At 39.5% G+C, this 13,535-nt stretch overlaps 1 protein-coding gene across 1 annotated transcript in view; it reads left to right on the top strand.

Annotated features, from left to right (window-relative positions):
* RAB3GAP2 (RAB3 GTPase activating non-catalytic protein subunit 2) overlaps positions 1 to 12,693 on the top strand; it is a 55,845-nt gene extending 43,152 nt beyond the window's left edge. The window contains exons 27-35 of the mRNA XM_070932399.1: positions 3,568 to 3,634; positions 4,961 to 5,031; positions 6,511 to 6,546; positions 8,092 to 8,166; positions 8,555 to 8,773; positions 9,148 to 9,237; positions 9,326 to 9,541; positions 10,791 to 10,949; positions 11,944 to 12,693. Of these exons, the coding sequence (XP_070788500.1) occupies positions 3,568 to 3,634; positions 4,961 to 5,031; positions 6,511 to 6,546; positions 8,092 to 8,166; positions 8,555 to 8,773; positions 9,148 to 9,237; positions 9,326 to 9,541; positions 10,791 to 10,949; positions 11,944 to 12,087 (1,077 nt within the window). The 3' untranslated portion in view covers positions 12,088 to 12,693. The remainder of the gene's footprint in view (positions 1 to 3,567; positions 3,635 to 4,960; positions 5,032 to 6,510; positions 6,547 to 8,091; positions 8,167 to 8,554; positions 8,774 to 9,147; positions 9,238 to 9,325; positions 9,542 to 10,790; positions 10,950 to 11,943) is intronic.
* Positions 12,694 to 13,535: the final 842 nt, after the last annotated feature.

Genomic DNA, 13,535 nt, shown 5'->3' with positions numbered 1-13,535 from the left:
GTGGAGTGCAGATGGGCTTGTTGATCACGTACCTGGCTCCCTGCCACGTGGTAACGGCCCTGCCTGAGCTGCTCAATGTCATAGCCGAGGTGGCGGTTGATACCTCCAGACTTTTGGTCATGGAGGATTTCAACCTGCCATCCATCGGTGAAATGTCTGAGGTGGCTCGGGAGTTCATGGCTTCCATGACGGCCATGGACCTGACTCAGTTAATTCATGGCCCTACTCACACGGGCGGGCACACTCTGGACTTAGTTTTTATCTCTGGTCAGTGGTCGAGTGGCCTTGATACAGGGGATATAGTCATCGAACCCTTGTCATGGTCTGACCACTCGCTCCTTCGACTTGACTTTCTAACTGCTACACCCTGCCACAGGGAGACAGGACCGACTAGGTGGTTCCGCCCCAGGCGCCTGATGGATCCTGATAGGTTCCAGATGGAGCTTGGGCCATTTCCTGAGACTCTGGCTCATGACTCGGCTGAAGACCTGGTGGCCGCCTGGGACAGTGCGACCGCCGGGGCTTTGGACCGTGTCGTGCCTTTGCGGCCTCTGACTTGGCACCGAACTCACCTAGCTCCTTGGTTCTCCGAGGAGCTGAGGGAGATGAAGCGCCGGAAAAGACGCCTGGAGAGCGGTTGGAGGACCAGCCATTCCGAATCCGACCGAACACTGGTGAGGTCTCATATTAGTGGCGATAAAAGCGGCAAAATCTAGTTATTTTGCCGCCCTTATTGTGTCATCAGATAATCGCCCAGCCGCCCTGTTTAGGGTGACCCGCTCCATCTGGGAGCGCGGGATGATCCCTTGCACGGTTGAGCTGAGGATTTTGTGCAGTATCTGTATAAGATCGCTCAGATTCGGGAAGGGCTGGCCTCTGACTGGGTAAGTCTGGACGGGATGATTGAGGAAGGTCTTGAGAGTGTTATCTGGGAGGAGTTTGATCCTGTGGCTCCCGAGGACGTGGACAGGATTCTGGGACGGCTGAACGCGACCACATGTTTACTGGACCCGTGTCCCTCCTGGTTGGTGCTGGCTTCCCGGGAGGTTACACGAGGCTGGCTTCAGAGGATTATTAACGCTTCTTTGAGCGAGGGTATCCTACCAGCCGCCTTGAAAGAAGCGGTGGTGAGGCCCCTCCTCAAGAAGCCCTCTCTGGATCCGGCTGTTTTGGCTAACTATCGTCCAGTCTCCAACCTTCGTTTTATTGCGAAGGTTGTTGAGAGTGTGGTGGCGCGGCAGTTTCCACAGTACCTGGATGAAGCTGTCTATCTAGATCCGCTCCAGTCCAGCTTCAGGCCTGGGCACAGCACGGAAACGGCATTGGTCGCATTGGTGGATGATCTCTGGAGGGCTCGGGATAGGGGTTGTTCCTCTATCCTGGTCCTGTTAGATCTCTCAGCAGCTTTTGATACCATGGTATCATGTTGCACCGGTTGGAGGGTTGGGGGTGGGGGGCACTGTTTTGCGATGGTTCCCTTCCTACCTCTCTGACCGGTCGCAATCTGTGTTGGCAGGGGGGCAGCGGTCGACCCCGAGGCGCCTTCTTTGTGGGGTGCCGCAAGGGTCGGTCCTCTCGCCCCTTCTGTTCAACATTTATATAAAGCCGCTGGGTGAGATCATCCGTGGCTTTGGGGTGGAGTTCCATCAGTACGCTGATGACACTCAGGTGTAGATCTTCACCCCAGGCCACCCCAACAATGCCCTTGAAGTGATGTCCCGGTGCCTGGAGGACGTGCGGGCCTGGATGGGGAGAAACAGGCTCCGACTCAACCCTTCCAAGACTGAGTGGCTGTGGCTTCCGGCGTCCCGATATAGCCAGCTGGTGCCATCGCTGGTTATTGGGGGCGAATCATTGGCCCCCACGGAGAGGGCTCGCAACTTAGGCATCCTCCTGGATTCACGGCTGTCTTTAGAAGAGCATATAATGGCCGTGGCCAGGGAGGCCTTTTATCAGGTCCGCCTGATACGCCAGTTGCGTCCCTTTCTGGATTGGGACTCCCTACGCACGGTCACTCAGGCACTCGTCACTTCCCGCCTGGACTACTGCAATGCTCTCTACATGGGGCTCCCCTTGGGGTGCACCCGGAGGCTCCAGTTGGTCCAGAATGCGGCCGCGCGGGGCATTATGGGAGCGACGGGGCGCTCCCATGTGACACCTCTCCTGTGTGAGCTGCACTGGCTTCCGGTGGTCTTCCGGGTGCACTTCAAGGTGTTGGTGACCACCTTTAAAGCGCTCCATGGCTTAGGGCCGGGATATCTACGAGACCGCCTTCTGCCACCAATAGTCTCCCACTGGCCAGTTGTTTCGCACAGAGAGGGCCTCCTCAGGGTGCTGTCGGCCACACAATGTTGGCTGACGACCCCCAGGGGGAGAGCCTTCTCTGTGGCCACACCTGCCCTCTGGAACGACCTACCCCCAGAGATACACCCGATACCAGACCTCCGGACTTTTCGTCAGGCCCTGAAAACACATCTATTTCATCTAGCCGGGCTGGCTTGATCCCATCCTTTTGGTTTTAATTTGAAATTGGTTTTAACTGGGTTGTTTTAAATTGAAGGCCGAAATTATTTAATGTCTTTTAAACTGCTTTTAAATTTTATATGTTATGTTTTATCTCGGCTGTTCACTGCCCTGAGTCCTGTTGGAGAAGGGCGGTATAAAAATCAAATAAATCAGAGGGAGATTCAAACTGAAATTAAGAATTTTCTGACAGTGAGAACAATGAATCAATGAAACAGCTGCCTCCTGGACTTATGGGGTTTTTCATTGCTGGAGGTTTTCAAGAAAAGATTGGACAACCATTTATGTGGGATGGTATAAGGATAGGGTTTGGACTAGAAGACCTCCAAGTTCCCATTCAGCCTTATGATTGTATGATAATTTTATTTTTGTATGTGTGTATCCTATCCTCTTTGTTTTACAGTGATAGGACACATTTTTCACATTGATATTGTCATAATTTATTAAAGTGATAGCATATAAATGTCATTCCCAAGTTAGCACTATTATATTGAGCTGTCACTAATTTGAATATAGAAAAAAAGGGACACTTTGTATTGATACAGAAACTGTTTCAATGGAAATCGGATTATATGTCAACTATACAAACTGTACTTTATCACTATTAAAACTTTGCTGCAATTTTCCAGGATATGGTAATTAAAATAAAATATATCAAATAGATTTGATATATTTTATCAAATATTTGATATCAATATATCAAATAACCTTAATATATCAGAATATTTAGAAATTATTTATGACATGTCCCATTATATGCTGCTTCGGGGTTATTATAACTTTCCTTCAAACATTGAGAAGAGTCAACTCAGCTGCAGTTATTTCTGCCTGAATAACTTTTGAACAAAGCTTCTGTGAATGAATAGCATTTGTATGTGTCATGGCCTACACTATCTGGTCATAAAGATCTGTACGCAGAAAATATTATCTATAACAAAATCTGAAATAATAAATTGAAATATTTAATAAGTAGTTGGGAAGATTATTGTTTATGTGCTTCATTGCACTGACTAATATTGGCTATGTCTGTTTTTTTAATCCAAGGAAGCACATTTTCTCAACAGAGCCATAGAACATCTCGGATGTATTGATAATGCTCATATTCAACATGGTAAGAATAAAACTATTTTGGATGTGTCAATGTGAAGTAGCAAATTTGATTCAGAATTATCTGTGTGTTGAGGGGTCCACAGCTGTCATTTTTATCTTCAAATTAAAACTGCATGGAAGTACTGAAGTATTCTCAAGTCAGTGTCAAAGCTGGACTTGGTTCACAATAAACATCGTATGTCATGTTTGTCAGTGCCCCATTACATTACTAAATGCTTATTAATTTATAAATAATTTGAAGATTTCTCCAAGCAACATACTGCTACTTGCAAATGCAGGAAATATGAGAAGGGCTGAGCCTCCCTCAAATCAAAATTCCTACTCATTTAAGGAAAGAATGGAATGGAATGGAATGGAATGGAATGGAATGGAATGGAATGGAATGGAATAGAATAGAATAGAATAGAATAGAATAGAATAGAATAGAATAGAATAGAATAGAATAGAATAGAATAGAATAGAATAGAATTCTTTATTGGCCAAGTGTGATTGGACACACAAGGAATTTGTCTTGATGTATACACTCTCGGTGTATATAAAAGAAAAGATACATTCATCAAGAATCATAAGGTACAACACTTAATGATAGTGTACAAATAAATGTACAAATAAGCAATCAAATCATATTAGGAAACAGTCAATATAAATCATAAGGATACCAGCAGAAAGTATTGATACTCAACTCCCTACCTCCTGCATGGATCTTTAGCCATGATTTTCAGGTTACCACTTTTTTTTTTAATTTGATTTATATGCCGCCCTTCTCTGGAGACTCAGGGCGGCTTACAATGCGTTAAGCAATAGCCTTCATACTTTTGTATATTTATACAAAGTCAGCTTATTGCCCCCACAAACTGGGTCCTCAATTTACCTACCTTAGAAAGGATGGAAGGCTGAGTCAACCTTGAGCCTGGTGAGATTTGAACTTACAGTAATTGCAGACAGCTGGTGTTAATCACAATGCTATCAGTCTGCTGAGTCACCAGGCCCCTACCTGCAAGTGGTCACTTAATGACCACTTGCAGGTAAACCTCTAGGGTGAATTGATCCCATGGAAGGACATACTCTTAGCTGTACATCAGGTCTAGTCCTTTTAGATTTTTCAGTGTTTTCGAAAAGCACATATTTTTATGTTGGCTTTCCTAAGCTGTAACTGTTAGTCTTAATCAATTACTATTACTTTGTTCATGAAACTGCTTGGTATTTATATATAAGTAAACTATAAATATTTATTATTGGTGTTTTTGAAACATGCAGTCTATGAGTTCACCTGGCAAAACCATTGATACTGCTTTCAGCCAGGCCTAAATTTGTGTAACTATTTCAGGAATTGCTCTAATGATGTGGAACACATTCATAGTGAAAAGGCTTTCTGCTGCTACCTACTTAATGGACAAGGTACATATTGCATTATGTTAAAAAAACAAGTTAAATAGAATATCTAATATCACTTTCATATGGGGACTCTCTTTCAGTAAATGAGACTTGGTTAGCTGTATGGTCTTTCAGGTCACTAAGTTTAAACCTTTATTATAACTGAATCTAAGTTATACGATTCTGTAGTTAACTATACTCAATGAAGAGGAACTAATTACCTCTCAGGGCAATGTGGTTCCATTCTTAAACACTGCTTACTTTACTGGGGTTTTTTCCTTATATTCAGTTGACACCTGCCTTCTTTTAATTTAAACCCATTATTTCATTGTTGGCATTCTAGAGAAAAGAGCTTGGCTTTCTTTGTGAATTGCATTCAGATACTTGAATATTATTTATTTATTTATTTATTTATTTATTTATTTATTTATTTATTTATTTATTTATTTATTTATTTATTTATTTAATTTGTATACCGCCCTTCTCCCAGAAGGGACTCAGGGCGGTGAACAGCCAAAATTAAAAAACATACAAATGCAAAAGTTAAGATAATTAAAAGAATTAAATCATTGGCTACCCAATTTAAAACCCCAAATCCATAAAATTTAAAATCCCAATTAAAAACCATTTAGGCTAGGCCGGCTTGATGAAATAAAAACGTCTTCAGGGCTTTAGAGTATTATTACTCTATATAGACACAGCATACAAGGTGGTGTCTGACCAAAACAGTAGAAAGTAGAACTAACAAAAGTGTTAGTTCTTTTGATTTGAAAGCCATTAGGAAAAGTATTTTTACATACTACATATTACATACTACAGAAGAGATGTGGGCATGCTTGCTACATCTATCAACACTTACTTCAACTAGCTGAATATTTTTCTGGATTCACGTGGTAGTCACACAGTCTCCCCAAATTACAGACCTATTCCTGTCAGTAGGCAGTCAGCAGCTCTTAGGATATAATACCCTTTGCACTCAACAGCAATTCAGGAGAGAGCTTAAGGCATCAGGCTAGAAATATAAGTCTTTCCATCCTCCCCCCTTTACCCCCAAGGGAAAAAAAGTGGATCCTGCACTTGCAGGAGAATTTTAGAGAAAAAAAAAACCTTTTCATCCCTCTCAGCTGAACACATTATCTCTTCAAACCGAGTTTCTCAGTGACTTTTAACATCTTGTCTTTTTCTGCTGTTGAAGTCCATCAGTGAACTGTTTTTCCCCCATCACTTGATCACTAAGCTGACTCTGTCTAAATTGATTTACTAATTAGTTAATTAAAAGTTTGAAATAATTAGTTCTGAGGAAAAGCATGAAGACTTAGCTACTAGCCATAACTTAAAAGACATGTTATTTCAAACATACACATAAATATATGGGAAGTAGGGAGGGGGGAGGTTTTTTTAAAAATAAATGTTGTTTGTGGTGAAGAGAGATGGCAACTTACCTATTTGTTGAGATGGAATACATTAGTGTATTGAGTCCTTCTAAACAAATTTCTGTCATAGGTTGGAAAAGCACCAAAGGACAGGTTATGCAGACGGGCAAGTAATCCTTTTTCTTTATTTAAAATATGCATTATAATAATACAAGATCTGATGACATCTGTGTTAACCAGAAATTGGGGATTTCTGCCAATTTAAGCTAAGGTTAGCTTAGCCTTGGCTGCCAGCTATTTAATCATTTTATTTGGCTCGCCTTTCTCTGAGCTCAGCCCAAAAGTCACCAATTGTTTAGGTTTTTAATCTAAGATCATGTTTAAGATTAAGACAAATTTCCATGAAACGAACATGACTTCGAGCAGATTTGCACTCCTCTGTTCATTTCCCCCCTCCATTTTAAGCATGTTTTTACAAGGATAAGGTACTGTAGTTCTGATATTTAGGTTTGAATGAGGAGCTTTCATTTGCTTCTCTAGAAAGTTAAAATCAAAAACTTTTTCGCTGAAAATGATAATATAATATTAATATAATACAATACAATACAATACAAATCTATCTGTCTATCTGTCTATCTGTCTATCTGTCTATCTATCTATCTATCTATCTATCTATCTATCTATCTATCTATCTATCTAAAGATTGGGAGGAATCTTTGAGACCATCTAGCTCAATCACCTGCCCATTTAAGAATTTATTACTACAAAAAAGTGCATTTATTGGCCCAGTTACCTTGTATCCTCAATTAGTTACCTCAATCAGAAGATTTGGTTGAGTGATGCAGAATTTGTTTCTGACAAAGTAAGCTCCATATCCATTATCCATCTGTGTTGTATTATAAATGATGCTGATGCCAGTTGCTCAGGTTTCTTTTAAAGTCCAACTGGAAGAACGAACTAGGAAAAGGCCTGAGATTCAGCCTTGTGCTGAATCGGTTCAACATCTTTCTCCTAAAGAACTAGCATTGGACAATTATGGTTGAAATTCCACAAATTATATATGATATAGAATTCTTGATGGAAAATATACCAATTTTTGTAAACTTGCTGCCTGTGTGCTGCATTCTTTCAGATTTTTGAAACTTTGAAACAAAAGTGCGGAAACGTCCAGATTAGGGCATTTTCAGGGAACCTGTATTTTAATCTGGATATTTTGCAATCCTTTAAAAATCCTTCAAGATTAGTATTTGGTGCCAGCTAATGTACCTCCCCACCCCTCTTTAAATCCTATACATTTTTCATTATCCTCACCTGGCCAGCCTTTATAAGTACATGAGGTTCATTTTTTAGTTATGATTTCATCTTGCCAATAACATACGCCACTGAAAAATTATTGGAGGCAGATAAATGTATCTAGTAATTTTTAATTTATTTAAATCTGCATTTAACTATTGATGAAACATATAGAAATAAATACAAAAAATATATAAAACAATTAGTCAAAGAACTTTATAAATTAAAAAATATTTTATGCATTGAATACTGAGGCTTGCATGACTCATTTTTTTACTGTTCAGATACTTATTTTTGCATTAAACATATAGTTGATTTCCGGGATTTGCTATGAATACAGCCTCTTCCATCTGCAAATATTTTGAAACATATTCAAGAAAAGTTATGTTTTACAAATGAATTCCTCTTTGTCAAACAGGATGTAGGGATGAGTGACAACGCAATGTCCTGTTTCCTCGGGTCTTGCTCAGATCTTCTTCAGACTCTCATGGAGGTAACAGCTCCTTCCTCAACCTAAACTGCACATTATTTCTAATACATTCATCATCTCTCATCAGTCTGAACTAACAAACTAACGTCAATAGTTCTGTACATTAAACCTTATGTAAGGATTGTTGCCAAAGATTCCTGTAAACCAGAAGATAGTAACAGAATGCAAATTTTTAGCCACATTCCACTTGAATATTTTCATTTTTAGCTGTGCAATTTTTTAAATTTCTCAAGTAAGATTTCTTGATGCTGCTATTACTACTGGTCCTGCTGATAATTCTCCTCCTCCTCCTTCAACAACTCCCCTCTGAGTTTCTTTGAACATGACAAATGTGCACTACCTTTCAATTACTTTTAAAATACCAATGCTTTTCTCTTTCTTACTGCATCAGGCTGATATACGGTGTGATGAAATGCCACTTCCTGTGCTGGACACAGAAGATGCCTGGGTGTCTGTTGAAGGGCACAGCTCATTAGTGGAGTTAGCACTTGAACAGAAACACATCCATTATCCTCTAGTCGAGCACCAGTCTGTGCTCTGCATCGTCTTGTATGGAATCATGAAGTTCTCCCTGAAGAGTGTGAAACCCCTCTCTCTCTTCGATAGCAAGGTATGCGGACATGACGCTTCGTTGAAAGCTGCTGACTCTGGAATGAGGGCTCCAAGTTAATTGAATGTGAAATGTATCTCTAAGGCCAGAGTTTAAACTCATGCAGGACATTGAATGAGAAGCTGTAGTTAGAATAGAAAAATCTACAAGTTGGTGGAAGTTTTTGGGTCAGTTCTCCTACCGAGTAAGATTTTGTGTTTTATCCACCTACATAGGAATCAACTTTACAAATTCCAAGCAGAAAATAATGCTGAGTTGACCTGGGAAGCGGCCCGTTTACTCCCATATTTTGCATACTGTATATTACTTATATTAAGCAAGTGTAACTGTTTTCTATCTTGGTTCCAAAATTCCTCTGTGTTCCATTCTTGCAGGGTAAAAATGCTTTTTTCAAAGACTTGACTTCAATTCAGTTGCTGCCTAGTGGAGAAGTGGATCCCACTCTCCTTAGCTTACGCCATCAAGTAAGTTAAACCTGGGGAGGAAATGAACAAGCATAGGTGTTTTTTTAACAAATTGCTGCTGACGTAGAGATTTTCTTTTGCTTGCAAGTTCTTAACCAAATTGGTGAGTGCACTGGCCCAGGCCCAAGCTCCATCTCAGATGACAGACAGATTGGAAGAAGAAGTTGCAGTGTCACTGAAGGACAGGGATTGGCCTGCCTTGGCTTTGGATCTGGCACATCATCTTCAAATTGCTGAGGATATAATCAGACGGTACTATGTGTGTGAGCTCTATAGTTATGGCCTGGATCATCTCGGAGAAGAGGTACACATTTTACACACAGAAGATGTACATACAGCAGACATGAATTTTTCTGCCTCTTGAGGGCAGCAGCAGATATACAGGTGGTACAATTTTGTCATGGTTATTAGTGAAACTCCTTTACATTGCTCTCAAATCCTGGCTTGGTTTTTTTTCTGCAAATGCAAAGATGCATTTTGAATACCTTTGATTAAAAAAGTTTGCAGAATTATATATCGAGAAAGGATAAACTGACTCTGTTTCTGTGCACTCTACCAGATTAAAATTTTATTCTAAGTGATTATGAAGAGCGTACTAGAGACAGTAGAGAACAACCAACTATATGACGTTAAAATACTGTGTCTTATTTAAGATGGAGAACATTTCCCAAATTGGCTGCCACAGTTGTCACCCCATTCCTCCAAATTTAGATGAAGTTCAGGTGAATCAGGATCCATTGCTCTATATTACTGTTTTTCCTCCACTGCAGCATCTTTTATGTGGGTGTGGGTTGGGGAGCAGGAGCAACTGTAATGGTTAGCCTACACCTATTTCCCTCTGAAGATCATATGGAACCTATATTATTAGAAACTCATACAGTTGTGTGAAAAGCTGTATTATTATAGCAGTACTATCCTGGAAAATGTCCAGACAACATTGTTATGTATAATTCTGACTTTTAACACCCATGATCCAGTGAGTTCAGGTGCAGGTAAGCAGCTAATAGGAGTGAGGAATTTATCCTGTCACTACATGCATGCATGTAAATGTATGTGGATCAAGAAAGCTTTTTATGTTTGTGTGGTGGTACTTCTTTCATGCCATATACACATAAGAATTTTTAGAACATACTTAAGCACATATTCACAAACACGCACAAGCAATCACACGTGACCATCACCCTTTTTTCCCTATGCACCCCATTTCTGATATGCCAACACAGTATTACGCAATATAGTGAAGCCTTGTAATGAGTAAGTCTTGGAAGGATTAAAGGAGTTAAGTTTTATTTTTTAAACATGGCTACCTTTGATGTTGGCTTTAAGAATTTTTACATTTGACCATTACAGTATTTTTCGTGAACAAACTAGTCTTGTAATACTTGACAAGGGTACCTTTTAAAACTAAAAGTAGCTTGACGGGGAGGTGCCTTCTTGGATTGACCTGCATGTACCTCCATTCATCAGTGGCTTCTTTTCAAAAGTTGTTTTGAAAACAAGTATTGTGTGTTGCAAGAGTAACAGCTGACATAGTTAATATCTTGTATTTCCAGGCTATTCTTCAGGTAGAGGACAAAGAAGTGCTTGCATCACAGTTGTTGGTGCTGGCTGGACAGAGGCTGGCCTATGCCTTACTGCACATTCAAACAAAAGAAGGCATGGAGCTCTTGGCCAGACTACCTCCAACACTTTGCACTTGGCTTAAAGCTATGGTAAGATCCACTACCTTTTAAGGAACAGTATAAAATAAGGAACAGTGTATTCAGAAAACCTTAATTTAAGAAATTGATAAGTACTTTTGTTTGTTAATGCTGTACAAAAAAATAAAATTGATGGAAAAGGTTTCATACATGAAAATGAACTAGAGTAATATGTTGCTCAGCAGCAGGAAAGCAGGGTCAGCTCATTTGAGCATGCTAAGTTAGATGTACGATATAGGAACCAACATGATAATTACACCAATATTTCCCTAATCGCATGCTCTGCTTAAATATTAACAGTATATGGAGTGGAATCTGAACTTTGCTATGGAAGCATAAGAGAGTGTATGTAATTTATTTGAGAATTTAATGAGTTATTTATACAGTACAAGTAGTACATTCAGCATTTGGCATATTTTTTGGAACAAGGATGGTGCAGAGTGGAGATGGCTTCATTTAATCCATGTTATTGTACAAATGTATTGAACAATGCACATACCCGCTTCATATTGGTCCAAATGATACCTGTAGCAGTTGGAGGTGGAGCTTTATTTCACTTCAGTGCACTGCACAAAAACAGATGAGAATTGATGATGTATGTATGGTTAATTTAAGGGTAGGTTAAACAGTCTTTTTAAGACTGTTTTTCCATCTCAGAATTAACCCCAGAAGTAAACTGGTGAGGTTGCTTTCTGTAACTACAGTTTTGCTGTCTTAGCTGTCAAACTTCCAAATAAAGCAAGAGGACTGCAGTCATTCATCTTCTTTTATCTTCTAAGAACAGCTATGGCAGGGCTGAAAATTCTTGGAAATGATCCTAAAGCTTCAACAGTAGTTATCTGCTATATTCCTCACTGAATTAGGGCTTAGTCATAAACCTAGTTTACAGGGATGTTCCTAATCATGAATAGAGATTCTCTTAGGTCTATCAGTTGGGTTTAAGAAATCATCTGGCATGTCTATTTCTAGTACAGAAATCTAAAGATTGTCTCAATTCTCTCTGCAGGATCCACAAGATCTTAAAAATGTAGAAGTGCCAATTACTACAACAGCTAAATTAGTAAATAAAGTGATAGAACATCTACCAGAAAACCATGGGCAGTATAGTGTTGCCTTGCATCTAATTGAAGCTGCGGAAGGAATGTCATGACAACAAGACTGAAAGTGAAGCACCGTGGCTAAACAGGTCTCTAATAAAAATGAAGATTGTATATAAGAACCAGAATCATCTTGATGAAACAGTCTCAAGCACCTTTGGTAATCTAACACTCAAGACTTTAGGAGATGATAAATATATGTTAAGATCTACCTTTGGTGGGTAATACCAGCGGTGTGTATATTTGTGTATAACTCTAAATATTTATTTCTAATACCGAGCATTTGTGTAATAGTTTGCTTTAAGAACAATTTAGTGCTGTTCAAATTAACATATTAAGAATTTCCTATGTGCTAGAAAATAGGCTGCTTTTTAAATGTTAAAACGAGATGAATTCAATCAGAAGCCAAGAAATCAGAGCTTTTACATATTATGTATACTGGTTAGGTAATACTTCTTCAAAATGATAGCCTAATTACATTTAATCAAGAGGCAATTGGCCATAAACCTACAGCATTAAAGGATGGCTTTCTACAGTACAATAAAAACAGTATCAACTGATGAAGAGCAAGCTGTCTGGTGGGAAAAATTATCATTGTGGAAACGAAAAAAGATGTTGCCTCTTCGTGTTTTAATTATCAAATAAAATCAGGAATCTAATTTTAGTTTATCACTTTTGTGAAAGCATTGGTCTCATTTGTAACAACTTTCCTTGCTATACAGCTTACTGTAATTTGGTGTACTGCACTGTCTTTCCTATGTTGAATGTTACATTTGGCCCACAACTATTCCAATATATGACACTGTTAACAATTGAGAAATTGGACTGACTTTTAAGATGTGTTGCCTTCAACTTCCAGAAATCCCTAACCAGCAGGATGGATGGGGAACTCTGGGAGATGAAGTCCACGTATCTAAAGTTGCCAAGTTCGAAAACCCCTGGAGGGAGAGCTGAAATTAGCATAGAACAGTTGAAGGAATTGGGTAGCTGTTGACTGGAGAAGAGAGGCTGTAGTAGTCCTTCAGTTATTGTAACAGAGTAGTCTGAAATTCAAGGGGACTGGGTGATAGAACCAAGTTCATGAAGATCTTTCCACCTGTCTGTTGTAGAGAGTAAGCGCAGACTTTGTAAAACAGTATTTCATTCTTAAATTGTTAACAATTCCAGTGAAAAATTAATTGGATACTGAACTCCCACCCATTCTGTAGAAATTTGTTGATACCTGGATCAGATGATCACTTTCTTATTATAAGGCTGTTACAACTTTCAAAACTAAAGGAAGAGCCATCCACTCATATTTATTGCTACATAGTTAAAGGCAAACAGTTATTTAGCAAGTAATTTCTTAATTATGATTGAGAAATCTGGACCAGGATGAAGGTTCCACATATTTTTTTCTTACTGATGATATGTGATCTGCGTGGGGGGAGTGGGGTTGATTGTGCTGGAAGTAACTACAGAAAAAAAGTTCATACAGACCCATGAATGGCAATAAAGCTGC

The sequence above is a fragment of the Pituophis catenifer genome, unplaced genomic scaffold (genome assembly GCF_029215685.1).
Source record: "Pituophis catenifer annectens isolate HBS135680 unplaced genomic scaffold, rPitCat1.0.hap2 SCAF_1, whole genome shotgun sequence".
In the NCBI taxonomy this organism is placed as follows: domain Eukaryota; kingdom Metazoa; phylum Chordata; class Lepidosauria; order Squamata; family Colubridae; genus Pituophis; species Pituophis catenifer.
This window is presented reverse-complemented; position numbering and strand designations above follow the sequence as displayed.